The sequence below is a fragment of the Oncorhynchus tshawytscha genome, unplaced genomic scaffold (genome assembly GCF_018296145.1).
Source record: "Oncorhynchus tshawytscha isolate Ot180627B unplaced genomic scaffold, Otsh_v2.0 Un_contig_4141_pilon_pilon, whole genome shotgun sequence".
In the NCBI taxonomy this organism is placed as follows: domain Eukaryota; kingdom Metazoa; phylum Chordata; class Actinopteri; order Salmoniformes; family Salmonidae; genus Oncorhynchus; species Oncorhynchus tshawytscha.
Genome location: NW_024609499.1, coordinates 140,489 through 156,506, shown reverse-complemented (window position 1 = coordinate 156,506; position 16,018 = coordinate 140,489). Strand labels below are relative to the sequence as shown.

The 16,018-nt window shown below is 39.6% G+C and overlaps 1 protein-coding gene and 1 long non-coding RNA gene across 2 annotated transcripts; one reads left to right on the top strand and one right to left on the bottom strand.

The window, feature by feature from the left end:
- The first annotated feature begins 8,181 nt into the window (after positions 1–8,181).
- On the top strand, positions 8,182–10,702 carry LOC121844973. The gene is made up of 3 exons (XR_006082251.1): positions 8,182–8,417; positions 10,351–10,447; positions 10,589–10,702. It is a non-coding gene; the product is annotated as an uncharacterized LOC121844973 (long non-coding RNA).
- On the bottom strand, positions 9,110–15,545 carry LOC112234795 (GTPase IMAP family member 8). Its single transcript, XM_042315545.1, has 4 exons — positions 15,356–15,545; positions 14,286–15,005; positions 11,583–11,657; positions 9,110–11,220 (listed from the first exon to the last, which is right to left on the bottom strand). The coding sequence occupies exons 1-4, from the start codon at positions 15,360–15,362 to the stop codon at positions 10,322–10,324; spliced, it is 1,701 nt and encodes a 566-aa protein (XP_042171479.1). The 5' UTR covers positions 15,363–15,545; the 3' UTR covers positions 9,110–10,321.
- Between the last annotated feature and the right edge of the window lie 473 nt (positions 15,546–16,018).

The following is a 16,018-nucleotide window of genomic DNA, read 5'->3' as shown; positions in this document are numbered from 1 at the left end:
TTTGATCTTCTTCACTTCTTATCTGGTAAACTGCTGTTGTGTGTCAAGAAAAGAGCCCCAATTAGGGTTTAGTGTACTCCAGTAAAGAAGGTCTGGTTTAGATTAAAAACTATTGCCCTGTGTCCCCGTTCATAGGGGAATGAGACTAGTCAGTGGTAGAATTAAGTTGGCACTGTATTGGCCCAAACACCCACAGACCCACAAGGTTGAGGTTACTCATGTACAGTAATTAGTCATTTTGCATTGATGCATTGTGTCTTCTAACTGTCCAAGAATAGGATCCAAAGTGTTAGGAAATATAAATTCCCATAAATACAAAGGAGGATGTCTCTCCTCATACCTCTGGCACTTTAGTCAGACTGCCAGACTGTGCACCACAGAGCCAATCAGGAGAGAATACATACAGGTCAACAATGCCAACTGAAAGTCAAGGGGTGTGTCTTTGCCTTTTGGATGACTCTCTCTTTACAGAAAGCCGCTGTGGTTCAAGTCAAGAGCTACTCTTCCCCTTTCAGCCTGCTCTGCACATGTCTGAATGTGACAGAGCCAGCAGCCAAGAGAATTTTCACAGTATGTCATAAAAAATTATTACACTTATGAATGTATGAATGTAAAATGTTAATATGTATTAGATCCAGTACAATGGAATAACTAAGACCTGAATACAGCGTGTTCCGATTCCTCCTCCTCTTTCTGTCCAGCAGGGTCAACCAAAACACTTGGCCTGGTGGTTCATGCAGATACTGGGGAAGCAACATAGAAATGTATTGATCCCTTAAATGATTGTACTATTAAATGACCCATATCACAACTCTCATACCCCTTCACAAAAATGTACCTAAATCAATTTTGGAAAAAGGACTTGTCTTTACAATGTTGTCTTTACAATAAGGGCTGTGAAAGGCAGACTGGACTCTTGAGACAAAGAGCTGGGTGCCAAATGCAAAACATGGAACAATACAAATCTAGAGAAGCGTCTGACATGGAAACACAAACAATACTCCCTTATGACAAAAGAAAATAAACGGTAAGTAATCAATGGAGTAATGAAGTCCAGGTCAGTGTTGCCAACTACTTTTCAGGGTAAGTTGCTAGAGGCAGGTTGATTTGTTGCTAAAAGTTGCTTAATGACATTGTGATGTCATTGCGTGATAACGTAAAACTGCGTCATTATGTGGAATACATAATAAAGTTACTCAAATTGACTGGCCATCTCTGAAAAAAATATGATTTGACATTTGTTCAGGTACGGACTCCCACTCTTTTCTGTACTTCTGGCTGTACAATTTTGATTGAGACATGTTGATTGATGTTGTAAGTTCTGTTCAAGATCAAACATTCATGACCAACTATATTCATTGGGTTTGGCTCGTCGAACCCGTACTATTGCTGCTGTTGTCAGCCAACAATGACTTGTAATTTGCGGAAATTGCTGCTGGCCGGCTGCTGCCGGTGCACGAGCTGAGCGCCTGCTGCTGACGTCACTCACAATGCATTTTTTCAGCCAGGCACGTATGTTGTGACTGAGTGTGTGACCGAGAAAATCGTTGTATGTCATTTAGAGGCAAAGTGCATGCATTTTAGCATTTGAGTCACTTTTCAAAATTTGCCAAAAGTTCAAAATACATTTTTAAAAGTAGCTACATTTGTTGCTAGGTGCTGTTTGAAAAGAAGTTGCCAGGGTAGTCTGAAAAGTTGCTAAATCTAGCAACAAAATTGCTAAGTTGTCATCACTGGTCCAGGTGTGACTGATGATGAGACACAGGTGTGCGTAAAGATGGGTTGCCAGGTGTGCGTAAAGATGGGTTGCCAGGACCAGTGGTGTTGAGTGCGATGTTGAGTGCCGGAACGGGTCAGCGGGAGTAGATGTGACAGGTGACCCCAACAACAGACAACATTTGAGCATGTTACTGTTGCACATTAACCTTTCACAGTTCAAAGACATGAAAGACTAAATGCATAATACTTGATTACAAATATGAAAACAACTGGTTTGAATAAGTATATACAGTCCTTTGAATACTGTATGATGAACATATTTTACTACAGAATTTTTTTTCCCAGAAATAACCCATAATAAATTCTTATACAGTAGATGTGTATATACTGAACAAAATGATGAATGCAACATGTTCAGTGTTGGTCCCATGAGCTGAAATAAAACATCCCAGACATTTTCCATAAGCACAAAAATTGTATTTTTCTCAAATGTAGTGCACACATTTGTTTACATCCCTGTTAGTGAGCATTTCTCTTTTGCCAATATAATCCATCCACCGAACAGGTGTGGCATATCACAGGTGCACCTTGTGCTGGGGACAATAAAAGGCCACTAAAATATGGAATTTTGTCAAACAACACAATGCCACAGATGTCTCAAGTTTTGAGGAGGGTGCAATTGGCATGCTGACTGCAGGAATGTCCACCAGAGCTGTTGCCAGAGAATTTAATGTACATTTTTGGGATCTTTTATTTCAGCTCATTAAACATGGGACCAGCACTTTACATGTTGCATTTGTATTTTTGTTACCTGTAATTATGAAATTAATATGAACTATTTGTGTTTCGTCATTCATAATGCTCCCGATAAGAGGTTTAACATTCTGGACCCCAAAGTGAGCCATACCCAGGTCGACCTTTATGGTCGTCACTGAGAGTCACAAGCAAAACCTATGTTCATGCTGTTAGTAGTAATGCTAAAGGACATTTCTGAACATCCTGTCCTGTAAATTGTGAGAGGAGATAAGAGTTAATGTCTACTGTTCTTTGACTGCCCTCCAGTGTTACCAGGTAGTATGTCTCTCAAGGTCTTTTTCCATCAAGGCCAACTTTCACCCTCTGTCTGTGCTTCAAGAATAACTTCAAAGTTTTTTCATGGTTTAATTTCAAGTGCCGTCTAGTGGCTGGAATAATATGATTCATCCCCTTAATTTGCCACGGTAAATGGCCATGGTCAGTTTTAATGACACTTGCATTCTACAGTCTACAATATAGAAAACTTAAAATATATGTAGAAGTCAGTGGAGAGCGGCAGTCATAGTCAGCTGTTAAAGACCATATAAAACATTAGTTGACTATCAGCTGTACGGTTCTGTCTCTCATTGTAAGTACAGTTGTTATTTAAGAGAGAGTTGGCTATTGCAGATGTAAGCCTATGGACTGTTTAGAGAGAGTGACATCATCAGTGTGCATCCTGTGATTTTATCAATGTCATTGGAAACAATTTCTTCCTCTATTTTTACGACAAAACAGAACCATTTTCACAGATGTTGATGTTGGGTTGGTGCTGGAGAGGAATATGAAGTTGAAAAATGTTGCCATTTCTCTTTGTCACAGGCATTTTTTTCTGTGGTAAAATAACAAAGACGTAAGACTCTATTTGACTTCTGTGTCATGGTGAGCTTGGACCCAGGCGCAGAGAAGAGACCATACGAGGAATCAGTGATTAAGAATCAACATAATACTTCACTGAGAAACAGTAAACAAAGGATCACAGTAACACTGGGAAAAAACTCTTCCAGCTTCTGCAAACACCAACAGAAAACACAGCTACCTTAACAGGGAAATCATTATGAGTAAATAGGACACACTAGAGTGTGGTTGTCACCAGGACGGTCTCTGCCGCCCTCTGCTGACAGGTGGAACCATGACAACATCATTAGAATGCATTAAATGGATTATGAACTGCCTATACTCTATACTATGTCAGTCCCTCAGTAATGACACAGTCCATGAAATTGTTATTGTACACATAAGAACATTTACAGATGACTGAACCTTTCAAACATCATGCACCATGTAAAATCAGTCTTCAGAGGGAACGACCTTGTTAAATTTCTCAATTATTCTATTCTGCTAACTACTTGAACAACCTTGATAGTCATATCACGGTGGCTCTTACTACTACACCCACTATTGCTGGGAAAAAAATCTTCTTTTTTTTAAATATGCTTGCATATTGCAAATGGCTGTCTTACAAAGCCTACAGAAAACAACTTGTTTGCTTAAGTATTTATGTTGACTAAACTTTGATGAAAAAAACATTGTAAATGTGTATAAATGTTACTTTACTTCTTTCATGTCAATTGTTTAAAATTGTAATGCTTATAGTGCTTACAAACACGTACAAATAATGAAATATACACATTTGTTAATAATATGTACACTATTTTACAGTCATATTTTCTTCCTTATAGTTGTTGTTATTGCCAGCAGCATACCACCCTGCCTCCCACTGCTGGCTTGCTTCTGAAGCTAAGCAGGGTTGGTCCTGGTTGCAGCATACCACCCTGCCTCCCACTGCTGGCTTGCTTCTGAAGCTAAGCAGGGTTGGTCCTGGTTGCAGCATACCACCCTGCCTCCCACTGCTGGCTTGCTTCTGAAGCTAAGCAGGGTTGGTCCTGGTTACAGCATACCACCCTGCCTCCCACTGCTGGCTTGCTTCTGAAGCTAAGCAGGGTTGGTCCTGGTTGCAGCATACCACCCTGCCTCCCACTGCTGGCTTGCTTCTGAAGCTAAGCAGGGTTGGTCCTGGTTGCAGCATACCACCCTGCCTCCCACTGCTGGCTTGCTTCTGAAGCTAAGCAGGGTTGGTCCTGGTTGCAGCATACCACCCTGCCTCCCACTGCTGGCTTGCTTCTGAAGCTAAGCAGGGTTGGTCCTGGTTGCAGCATACCACCCTGCCTCCCACTGCTGGCTTGCTTCTGAAGCTAAGCATGGTTGGTCCTGGTTGCAGCATACCACCCTGCCTCCCACTGCTGGCTTGCTTCTGAAGCTAAGCAGGGTTGGTCCTGGTTGCAGCATACCACCCTGCCTCCCACTGCTGGCTTGCTTCTGAAGCTAAGCATGGTTGGTCCTGGTTGCAGCATACCACCCTGCCTCCCACTGCTGGCTTGCTTCTGAAGCTAAGCAGGGTTGGTCCTGGTTGCAGCATACTACCCTGCCTCCCACTGCTGGCTTGCTTCTGAAGCTAAGCAGGGTTGGTCCTGGTTGGTCCCTGGATGGGAGACCAGATGCTGCTGGAAGTGGTGTTGGAGGGCCAGTAGGAAGCACTCTTTCCTCTGGTCTAAAAAATATCCCAATTCCCCAGGGCAGCGATTGGGGACACTGCTCTGTGTAGGGTGCCATCTTTCGGCTGGGACGTTAAACAGTTGTCCTGACTGTCTGAGGTCATTAAAGATCCCATGGCACTTATCCTAAGAGTAGGGGTGTTAACCCTGGTCTCCTGGCTAAATTCCCAAGCTGTCCCTCATACCATCATGGTCACCTAATCATCCCCAGCTTACAACGGTCTCATTCACCCCCCTCCTCTCCCCTGTAACTATTCCCCTGGTTGTTGCTGTAAATGAGAATGTGTTCTCAGTTAAAATAAATAACAATCAGTACTATGAAAGTACTTCATTTTGTATAGACTAGAATATTTTTTTACAAGATGCCTTCCTGTTATTTTTTAATTGATTGTGAGTTAAATACTTGACTTACTGTGTATTGGGTTTTGCACAAAAGACACTTTGCACTGAAATGATCAAAAGTATGGCGTAAAAAGTGGCAAAACTCAAATCAAGTGTACAAAATGTGAATAAAAAAGATGTTCATATTTGGTCAAAAAAAGTGGGAAAATGGAAAAGCAATGTTTTAAAGGCATCAAGTAGCCTACATTTTATTCACCAGTGTCAGATTGTTCCAGAAAGGCAACAATGAAACCTTTAAAACTATTCGTTATATGAAGACATACCAGGAGTGGTTAGCTACAGAGTACATTCATAATTCAGTCCTGTTTGGAGATGGAAGTCTGTTTTCAGTGTGTATGTGCTTTAGATGTACATTTTAAGTCAGAAGTTTACATACACTTAGGTTGGAGTCATTAAAACTTGTTTTCCAGACGCACTGAGTTTGAAGGTAGGCCTTGAAATACATCCACAGGTACACCTCCAATTGACTCAAATTATGTCAATTAGCCTATCAGAAGTTTCTAAAGCCATTACATAATTTTCTGGAATTTTCCAAGCTGTTTAAAGGCACAGTCAACTTAGTGTATGTAAACTTCTGACCTACTGGAATTGTGATACAGTGAAATAATCTGTCTGTAAACAAATATGAAAAAAATTACTTGTGTCATGCACAAAGTAAGTAGATGTCCTTGTACTATCTTGCCAAAACTATAGTTTGTTAACAAGAAATTTGTGGAGTGGTTGAAAAACGAGTTTTAATGACTCCAACCTAAGTGTATTTTAACTTCCGACTTCAACTGTATGTGTTATTTCATTGTTTTAATGTCTTCACTATTATTCCACATTGTAGAAATAGTACAAATAAAGAAGTACCCTTGAATGAGTAGGTGTGTGCAACCTTTTGACTGGTACTGTACATGAATGAGTATGATCCCTGAGATGACTAATAAAAAAAAGTATGGACACAATTCAGAATAACACAACGCAACAATACTTCGGAGTAGAAAAAGATCTATGTTTATTTTGAATTGAATAAGAACATATGCCAACTTGCACAATACTCATAGTACATTGTGTTCCATTTAAATCATTTGGTCATTTCAAACCGCATTTGTTAGATCCTGTTATTAATCAGTAGAAAACGAATCAAGACAAAAGCAAGTTGACTAATAACCAATATGTCTACTAATAATTGGTATTGAAAACATGTTAGTATAACAATTATCTGAGGAATTTGTTCAGAGTTCCTTGGATGATTATACCCACAACCCAATACTGTAACTTGTTACCTATATCTCCCCACACAATGCAGTATATTACACAGTGTATATATGTGTAACTTCAGTACTACTCTTAACATTCAGTAATGTGAATATAGGCAGGACAGGAGGACTCTAGTGACAGTGAGAAGACACTAGGTGGACTCTGGCTGAACAACATACTATTTAAGACATGTCAGAATGTTAATCAGTTAAAGTTTGAGTGACAGCTAACCCAACAATAGATACCTTTTTGTGACACACCATTACTGTATGCTGCACTCTTGGTTTTATAAGGCTGATTGTTCCTGTTGAGACTGACTGACTGGTTGTGTCTGAAATGACACTCTATTCCCTATATTTTGCACTACTTTTGAACAGAGCCAAATGGGAAGGTCCCTGCTGTTTGGAGATGCAATGGAGGTACAGTGTTTTTACTGGTATTTCCAGCAATATCCGCCAGTGTTGCTGCAGGTAGGAAATGTTCTGAAATTGGAACATAAGACGAGAATTCTTTAATGTGTGCATAGGACAAGTTAAGACTTTCCATTTAGCAGTATAGTCGAGAAAGTGTGTGCAGAGGACAAGTTAAGACTTTTCCATTTAGCAGTATAGGCGAGACAGTGTGTGCATAGGACAAGTTAAGACTTTTCCATTTAGCAGTATAGGCGAGACAGTGTGTGCATAGGACAAGTTAAGACTTTTCCATTTAGCAGTATAGGCGAGACAGTGTGTGCATAGGACAAGTTAAGACTTTCCATTTAGCAGTATAGGCGAGACAGTGTGTGCATAGGACAAGTTAAGACTTTTCCATTTAGCAGTATAGGCGAGACAGTGTGTGCATAGGACAAGTTAAGACTTTCCATTTAGCAGTATAGGCGAGACAGTGTGTGCATAGGACAAGTTAAGACTTTTCCATTTAGCAGTATAGGCGAGACAGTGTGTGCATAGGACAAGTTAAGACTTTTCCATTTAGCAGTATAGGCGAGACAGTGTGTGCATAGGACAAGTTAAGACTTTTCCATTTAGCAGTATAGGCGAGACAGTGTGTGCATAGGACAAGTTAAGACTTTTCCATTTAGCAGTATAGGCGAGACAGTGTGTGCATAGGACAAGTTAAGACTTTTCCATTTAGCAGTATAGGAGAGACAGTGTGTGCATAGGACAAGTTAAGACTTTTCCATTTAGCAGTATAGGCGAGACAGTGTGTGCATAGGACAAGTTAAGACTTTTCCATTTAGCAGTATAGGCGAGACAGTGTGTGCATAGGACAAGTTAAGACTTTTCCATTTAGCAGTATAGGCGAGACAGTGTGTGCATAGGACAAGTTAAGACTTTTCCATTTAGCAGTATAGGAGAGACAGTGTGTGCATAGGAAAAAAGGAACTGTTAACAGATAAGGAACTGTGGCAGACAACTTGTGACCACTGTGAAACTGATAACAGGGAAAGAGGTCTCCCTACCCAGGGGGGAGAGAAGCCGTTAGGTTCGCAGTAGATTGTGTAACATGTGGCAGGATATGATAAGCAATGGATGTGTAGGAGAATACTTGTAAAAGGTATTGATAGGGTTAGGAGAAGAGGAGGGGCATTGATGACCAAATGTGAGGTATATTACCAAATGTGCATTGTATGATTTTCAGAACGTTCTCTGAATAAATTTCTGACCTATTGCAGACTGGGACTTTGTCTAATTCTTCATTAACCAGGTATTTACAACCCCTGGGAATTATTCAAAGCTTAAGTGATGGTTGAGTTCACAACATTGGGATAAAAATTCTCGTGACAACCATATATATTTCTCACCTCTTCCTCAGAAATGTTACCTCTCCTTTAGGTCTCTCCTTCCTGTTATGCTGCCATCTCTTCGAGTGTGATTTAGCAGCCTAAGTCACATGATTTTATAGAAAATGTCTTTGCATTGGAACTAATTTCCCTCCCTGTTGACTTAATGCATCCGTAATGCATCAAGTTTCTAAGTTTATGCAACATGAGGGAATACATAGATTGTGGTGCATAGAGGATAATGAGGCTTTTTTTCAATTATGAAGAACCATGGTTCTGTGAGGTCCTAAGACTAAGACTAAACAGAATTAACACATGGATTAAGTAAACAATTACATTATGACAACTGCTTGATGGCTGAAATGTGTCCATTGTGAGTGTTACCTATATGTATAGGTAACACTTGATTTGTGAGTGCCTCACATCTTTATCAGGAGTCTGTTACTCCTAAAAAAATGTAACTCAATTACAACCCCCTTTTCCAGTGATCACAAAACAGCTAAATATTCACATACAAGTATCATTCTTAAATGTAGGCTACAATGACAGTAAAATATATCTATTAAATGTAGTTGAACAGGTACAATGCACGACAAAACACAAGTCTCCGAAGTGAGAAGTGGTGATGCGTTTCAATGATTTAGCTAACATCTAATTTACATCTGCAGTCTTCCTTTGAATGTGCCTTGTGGTGTAACACAATTCTTTCCATCTCTCATGACTTGTTTCTACAGTAAGAAGACCATATAGATGTCTTTCTCCAAGTGTTCAGTGTAAATAGTCCAGTGGGGTTCTATCCAGCTAAATACATTATATTGTCCAATGTTCCCTTTGCATACCTTGTATCTCCATCTCCCTATGCCCTGTACTAGTTAGATTATAGCAAGGAAAGGAAGCAGTTAAGGAGATAGGGAGGAATTTTCAGTGGACCTTCATTTTATTGTGTGATGAAATAACTATGACATGAATAACAATAGTTAAATAGTTCATCTCCATTCATCATGCTTCTGAGACAGCAATGTGAGCTGTGACTGTAAATTAATCTTACAGTAGCATATAGCTTTTTAGCTTGACAGGCAGAAATACACTTAACTTTCACCTTTACTGAGGGAACTATTCAATTCTGTGCTCTCAAATGTGCAATACCCAGATCTATCTTTATGTTCATGCTGTAAGTAGTTACGACTAGTATAATACCCAGATCTATCTTTATGTTCATGCTGTAAGTAGTTACGACTAGTATAATACCCAGATCTATCTTTATGTTCATGCTGTAAGTAGTTACGACTAGTATAATACCCAGATCTATCTTTATGTTCATGCTGTAAGTAGTTACGACTAGTATAATACCCAGATCTATCTTTATGTTCATGCTGTAAGTAGTTACGACTAGTATAATACCCAGATCTATCTTTATGTTCATGCTGTAAGTAGTTACGACTAGTATAATACCCAGATCTATCTTTATGTTCATGCTGTAAGTAGTTACGACTAGTATAATACCCAGATCTATCTTTATGTTCATGCTGTAAGTAGTTACGACTAGTATAATACCCAGATCTATCTTTATGTTCATGCTGTAAGTAGTTACGACTAGTATAATACCCAGATCTATCTTTATGTTCATGCTGTAAGTAGTTACGACTAGTATACATGTGCAAGCGTCCTATCCTGTAAATTGTGAATTCATGTCTGGTGTTCTCTAGCTTGGCTGAAGAGCTTGGTTGGTATATGTTTGGTATACTTGGTGTATATAGAGGAAGCTTTAAATATCAAGTAATAAAGTCAAACAACTTGTAGAAGGTACAGCACTGTTAGCTATGGACTCTCATTGAAATTTACATGCATTTACTACAGCTCCCACTGAAGCTCCCAATGCTGCACCAACTGCCATACCGATTGGGCCTCCAACTACTCCCACAATCGCTCCGATTCCGGCACCTGTCCTTAAGCGGTTTGTATTCTCAGCGTTCTTTCTAGCTTCACCTTCCTGTTTTCTCTTCAGCTTCTCTACTTCTTCTTTTAGACGTTCTCCTTCAAACCTTGCCTTCAGTTCTTCCATCTCTCTGCGTCTCTGCTCTTCGTTATCTTTCAGGATCCTGTTCTTCTCCTCTTCAATCACTCTCTCAGCCTCCTGGAACATCTCAGTGGTGAAATGACTTCCTCCAGTCATCTCAACCATCTTGTTTATCTTCTCAAGGAGCTCAGGGACCTGGGAGGGATTGTGATCTTTGTTTTTGAAGACATGATATCCCCCATTACATTTGGCAATTAAACTTTCTAGATCTGGATTTCCATGCAGGAAGTCTTCAATTGTTACATCATCAAGAAGGTCTCCATGTGTGAAGAGAACCATGGTGTATTTGGATGCTTCATCACCAAATAATGTCTGAATCATCTCCACAGTTTTCTGTTCCTCTTCAGTGAATCTTCCCAGCTTGAGAACAACCAGGAACACATGGGGACCAGGAGCGGAGTAAAACAGGCACTGTGAGATCTCTTTCAGTGCCGCCTCCTGTGTTAACTTGGTGTCAAACAAGCCTGGTGTGTCGATGACAGCTACATGTTGCCCTCCCACCTCTCCTCTTTTCTTTTCACATGTTGATGTCACAGAAGTAGAGGACATTTTTGATTTAAAAGCTTTTGTCCCCAGGATGGTGTTTCCTGTTGCGCTCTTCCCAGCTCCAGTCTTCCCAACCAGAACAATCCGGACCTTTTTATTTTGTTCTGTTGGATAAGAAGGAAATGTTGTTACTGTAGAAAGAAGTCTGGTGTTGATGTTCTTTCTGTTTGGTCACCTTACAGAACAGCTACTAAACATGTTCAGTCTCACATTGCTTCTTAGATATTGATGGTTTATATAATATAAACTGTAACCAAATTAGCAATGACATTATCCATAAATTAAGCGACCATCATAGATTCAGTTTATGAAATTTTATCAATAATTTAAAAAACATTTTAGTTGGTGCAAACCCATAAAAAAACTAAACTTATTTTTGTAAATTAGTTTTGTTTTTTATATTTATAAGTTTCCATCTCTGTCTTCTTGTAGCCTACATACAGTGAAGTGTAGAGTAAGTTCTCACCGGTCATGTTTGGGTTTTGGAGCGCTGTCAAGTTCTTCCCAGGTCTAGTGTTCCCAACCGGAACAATCAGCGTCTCTGTTGGATAAACATGAAATGTTACTGTAGAAGTGTGACGTTGATCTGTAGAGAGAAGTGTGATGTTGATCTGTAGAGAGAAGTGTGATGTTGATCTGTAGAGAGAAGTGTGATGTTGATCTGTAGATAGAAGTGTGATGTTGATCTGTAGATGAGAGAAGTGTGATGTTGATCTGTAGAGGAGAGAAATGTGATGTTGATCTGTAGATAGAAGTTTGATGTTGATCTGTAGATAGAAGTGTGATGTTGATCTGTAGAGTGAAGATTGATGTTGATCTGTAGAGGAGAGAAGTGTGATGTTGATCTGTAGATAGAAGTGTGATGTTGATCTGTAGAGTGAAGATTGATGTTGATCTGTAGAGGAGAGAAGTGTGATGTTGATCTGTAGAGGAGAGAAATGTGATGTTGATCTGTAGATAGAAGTTTGATGTTGATCTGTAGATAGAAGTGTGATGTTGATCTGTAGAGTGAAGATTGATGTTGATCTGTAGAGGAGAGAAGTGTGATGTTGATCTGTAGAGGAGAGAAATGTGATGTTGATCTGTAGAGGAGAGAAGTGTGATGTTGATCTGTAGATAGAAGTGTGATGTTGATCTGTAGAGTGAAGATTGATGTTGATCTGTAGAGGAGAGAAGTGTGATGTTGATCTGTAGAGGAAAGGAGTGTGATATTGATCTGTAGAGGAGAGAAGTGTGATGTTGATCTGTAGAGGATTGAAGTGTGATGTTGATCTGTAGAGGATTGAAGTGTGATGTTGATCTGTAGAGGAAAGAAGTGTGATGTTGATCTGTAGAGGAAAGGAGTGTGATATTGATCTGTAGAGGAGAGAAGTGTGATGTTGATCTGTAGAGGAGAGAAGTGTGATGTTGATCTGTAGAGGAAAGGAGTGTGATATTGATCTGTAGAGGAGAGAAGTGTGATGTTGATCTGTAGAGGAGAGAAGTGTGATGTTGATCTGTAGAGGAGAGAAGTGTGATGTTGATCTGTAGAGGAGAGAAGTGTGATGTTGATCTGTAGAGGAAAGAAGTGTGATGTTGATCTGTAGAGGAGAGAAGTGTGATGTTGATCTGTAGAGGAAAGAAGTGTGATGTTGATCTGTAGAGGAAAGAAGTGTGATGTTGATCTGTAGAGGAGAGAAGTGTGATGTTGATCTGTAGAGGATTGAAGTGTGATGTTGATCTGTAGAGGAAAGGAGTGTGATATTGATCTGTAGAGGAGAGAAGTGTGATGTTGATCTGTAGAGGAGAGAAGTGTGATGTTGATCTGTAGAGGAGAGAAGTGTGATGTTGATCTGTAGAGGAAAGGAGTGTGATATTGATCTGTAGAGGAGAGAAGTGTGATGTTGATCTGTAGAGGAAAGAAGTGTGATGTTGATCTGTAGAGGATTGAAGTGTGATGTTGATCTGTAGAGGAAAGAAGTGTGATGTTGATCTGTAGAGGAAAGAAGTGTGATGTTGATCTGTAGAGGAGAGAAGTGTGATGTTGATCTGTAGAGGAGAGAAGTGTGATGTTGATCTGTAGAGGAGAGAAGTGTGATGTTGATCTGTAGAGGAAAGAAGTGTGATGTTGAATTTATTATGGATAAATGAATAAACAATATCCCCATTTTAAATAGAATTGTAACTAAGTAAACTTATACTCTGTTTTATAAGTGATTAACAATATGAGTTCATAAGAAGGGATTGTGTGACACGGACAAGGAGTAATAAAAAGTTAATGAACACCATTCCAACTAGGAAGAAACGAATGGGTTGTGGACTGTGAAAACACATAAGGTCGTTAGCCTATGGTTGAACCTACAGAAACATGGCTCTGGGGTTTTTAGATAAGGCAGTGAGTGCATTCCTAGGTTTTCTGTTAATTAAAACTGTCAAATCAGTGGTGGTCGATAATGTTGAGGGGTCAAAAGTTATCTGAGGGTATGTTAGTAAGTTAGAATGAACTTTTCACCTTTGTCCCGGTCGAGAGGAGGGGGAGGGGGATTCTGTTAAAGCAATGAAATGACGTCATTATCTGTATATAAACTGCTGCACGTTATTAAGTGGGAGCGCGCTCCGATAATAAATTCTATTACCTATTATTGAAAGACTGGTCTGCGTCTATTTTATGCAAACAAGAAATCTTACAAATTCCCATAAAATAGATTAAGGGCTTTCAATTAATGAAAGCACATTGGCATAATTAAATTACAGTAACAGATGTTGATCTGTAGAGAGAAGTGTGATGTTGATCTGTTGAGGAGAGAAGTGTGATAATGGTCTGTAGAGGAAAGAAGTGTGATAATGATCTGTAGAGAGAAGTGTGATGTTGATCTGTTGAGGAGAGAAGTGTGATGTTGATCTGTAGAGGAGAGAAGTGTGATGTTGATCTGTAGAGGAGAGAAGTGTGATGTTGATCTGTAGAGGAGAGAAGTGTGATGTTGATCTGTAGAGGAGAGAAGTGTGATGTTGATCTGTAGAGGAGAGAAGTGTGATGTTGATCTGTAGAGGAGAGAAGTGTGATGTTGATCTGTAGAGGAGAGAAGTGTGATGTTGATCTGTAGAGGAGAGAAGTGTGATGTTGATCTGTATAAATAAGTATGATCTTACAGAACTAAAACTACATTTTCAGCTTGCTCTCTAGCTTCACCTTCTTGGTTCCTCGTCAGCTTTTCTCCTTCAAACTTTGCCTTGAGTTCCTCCATCTCTCTGCATCTCAGCTCTTCATTCTCTTTCAGGATCCTCTCTTTCTCTTGTTCAGTCTCTCTCTCTGCCTCTTGGAACATCTCAGTGGTGTAGTATCTTCCTCCGTTCATCTTCACCATCATGTTAATCTTCTCAAGCAGCTCAGTGACCCGGGAGGGATTCTGATCTTTGTTTTTGTAGACATGATATCCCCCATTACATTTGGCAATTAAACGTTCCAGATCTGGATTTCCATGCAGGAAGTCTTCTATTGTTACACCATCAAGAAGGTCTCCATGTGTGAAGAGAACCATGGTGTATTTGGATGCTTCATCACCAAATAATGTCTGAATCATCTCCACAGTTTTCTGTTCCTCTTCAGTGAATCTTCCCAGCTTGAGAACAACCAGGAACACATGGGGACCAGGAGCGGAGAAAAGCAGGCACTGTGATATCTCTTTCAGTGCCTTATCTCGTGTTAACTTTGTTTCAAACAAGCCTGGTGTGTCGATAACAGCTGCACTTTGCCCTCTCATCTCTCCTTTTTTCTTATCCAATGTTGATGTCACAGAAATAAAGGCCATTTTGGATTTAAAAGCTTTTGTCCCCAGGATGGTGTTTCCTGTTGCGCTCTTCCCAGCTCCAGTCTTCCCAACCAGAACAATCCGGACCTTTTTATTTTGTTCTGTTGGATAAGAAGGAAATGTTGTTACTGTAGAAAGAAGTCTGGTGTTGATGTTCTTTCTGTTTGGTCACCTTACAGAACAGCTACTAAACATGTTCAGTCTCACATAACTTAGACCTACATTGATGATCTATAGAATATTAACTGTAACCAAATTAACAATGACATTATCCATAAATGAAGCTACAATCATGCATTAATTTAATTAAAATATATTAATAATTTAACAAAGCATAATTATTTGGTGCAAACCCATAAAAAACTAAACACATTTTTGTAAATGTATTCATAAGTTTCCATCTCTGTCTTCTTGTAGCCTACATACAGAGAAATGTAGAGTAAGTTCTCACCGGTCATGTTTGGGTTTTGGAGCGCTGTCAAGTTCTTCCCAGGTCTAGTGTTCCCAACCGGAACAATCAGCGTCTCTGTTGGATAAACATGAAATGTTACTGTAGAGAGAAGTGTGATGTTGATCTGTAGAGAGAAGTGTGATGTTGATCTGTAGAGGAGAGAAGTGTGATGTTGAACTGTAGAGAGAAGTGTGATGTTGATCTGTAGAGAGAAGTGTGATGTTGATCTGTAGAGGAGAGAAGTGTGATGTTGAACTGTAGAGAGAAGTCTGATGTTGATCTGTAGAGAGAAGTGTGATGTTGATCTGTAGAGGAGAGAAGTGTGATGTTGATCTGTAGAGAGAAGTCTGATGTTGATCTGTAGAGAGAAGTCTGATGTTGATCTGTAGAGAGAAGTCTGATGTTGATCTGTAGAGAGAAGTGTGATGTTGATCTGTAGAGGAGAGAAGTGTGATGTTGATCTGTAGAGAGAAGTCTGATGTTGATCTGTAGAGAGAAGTCTGATGTTGATCTGTAGAGAGAAGTCTGATGTTGATCTGTAGAGAGAAGTCTGATGTTGATCTGTAGAAATAAGTGTGGTCTTACAGAACTGAAGCTACATTTTCAGTCTTACATTTTGTCTACAAAAAAATTAAAAAATAGCTGTTATCTACAGATAACCTC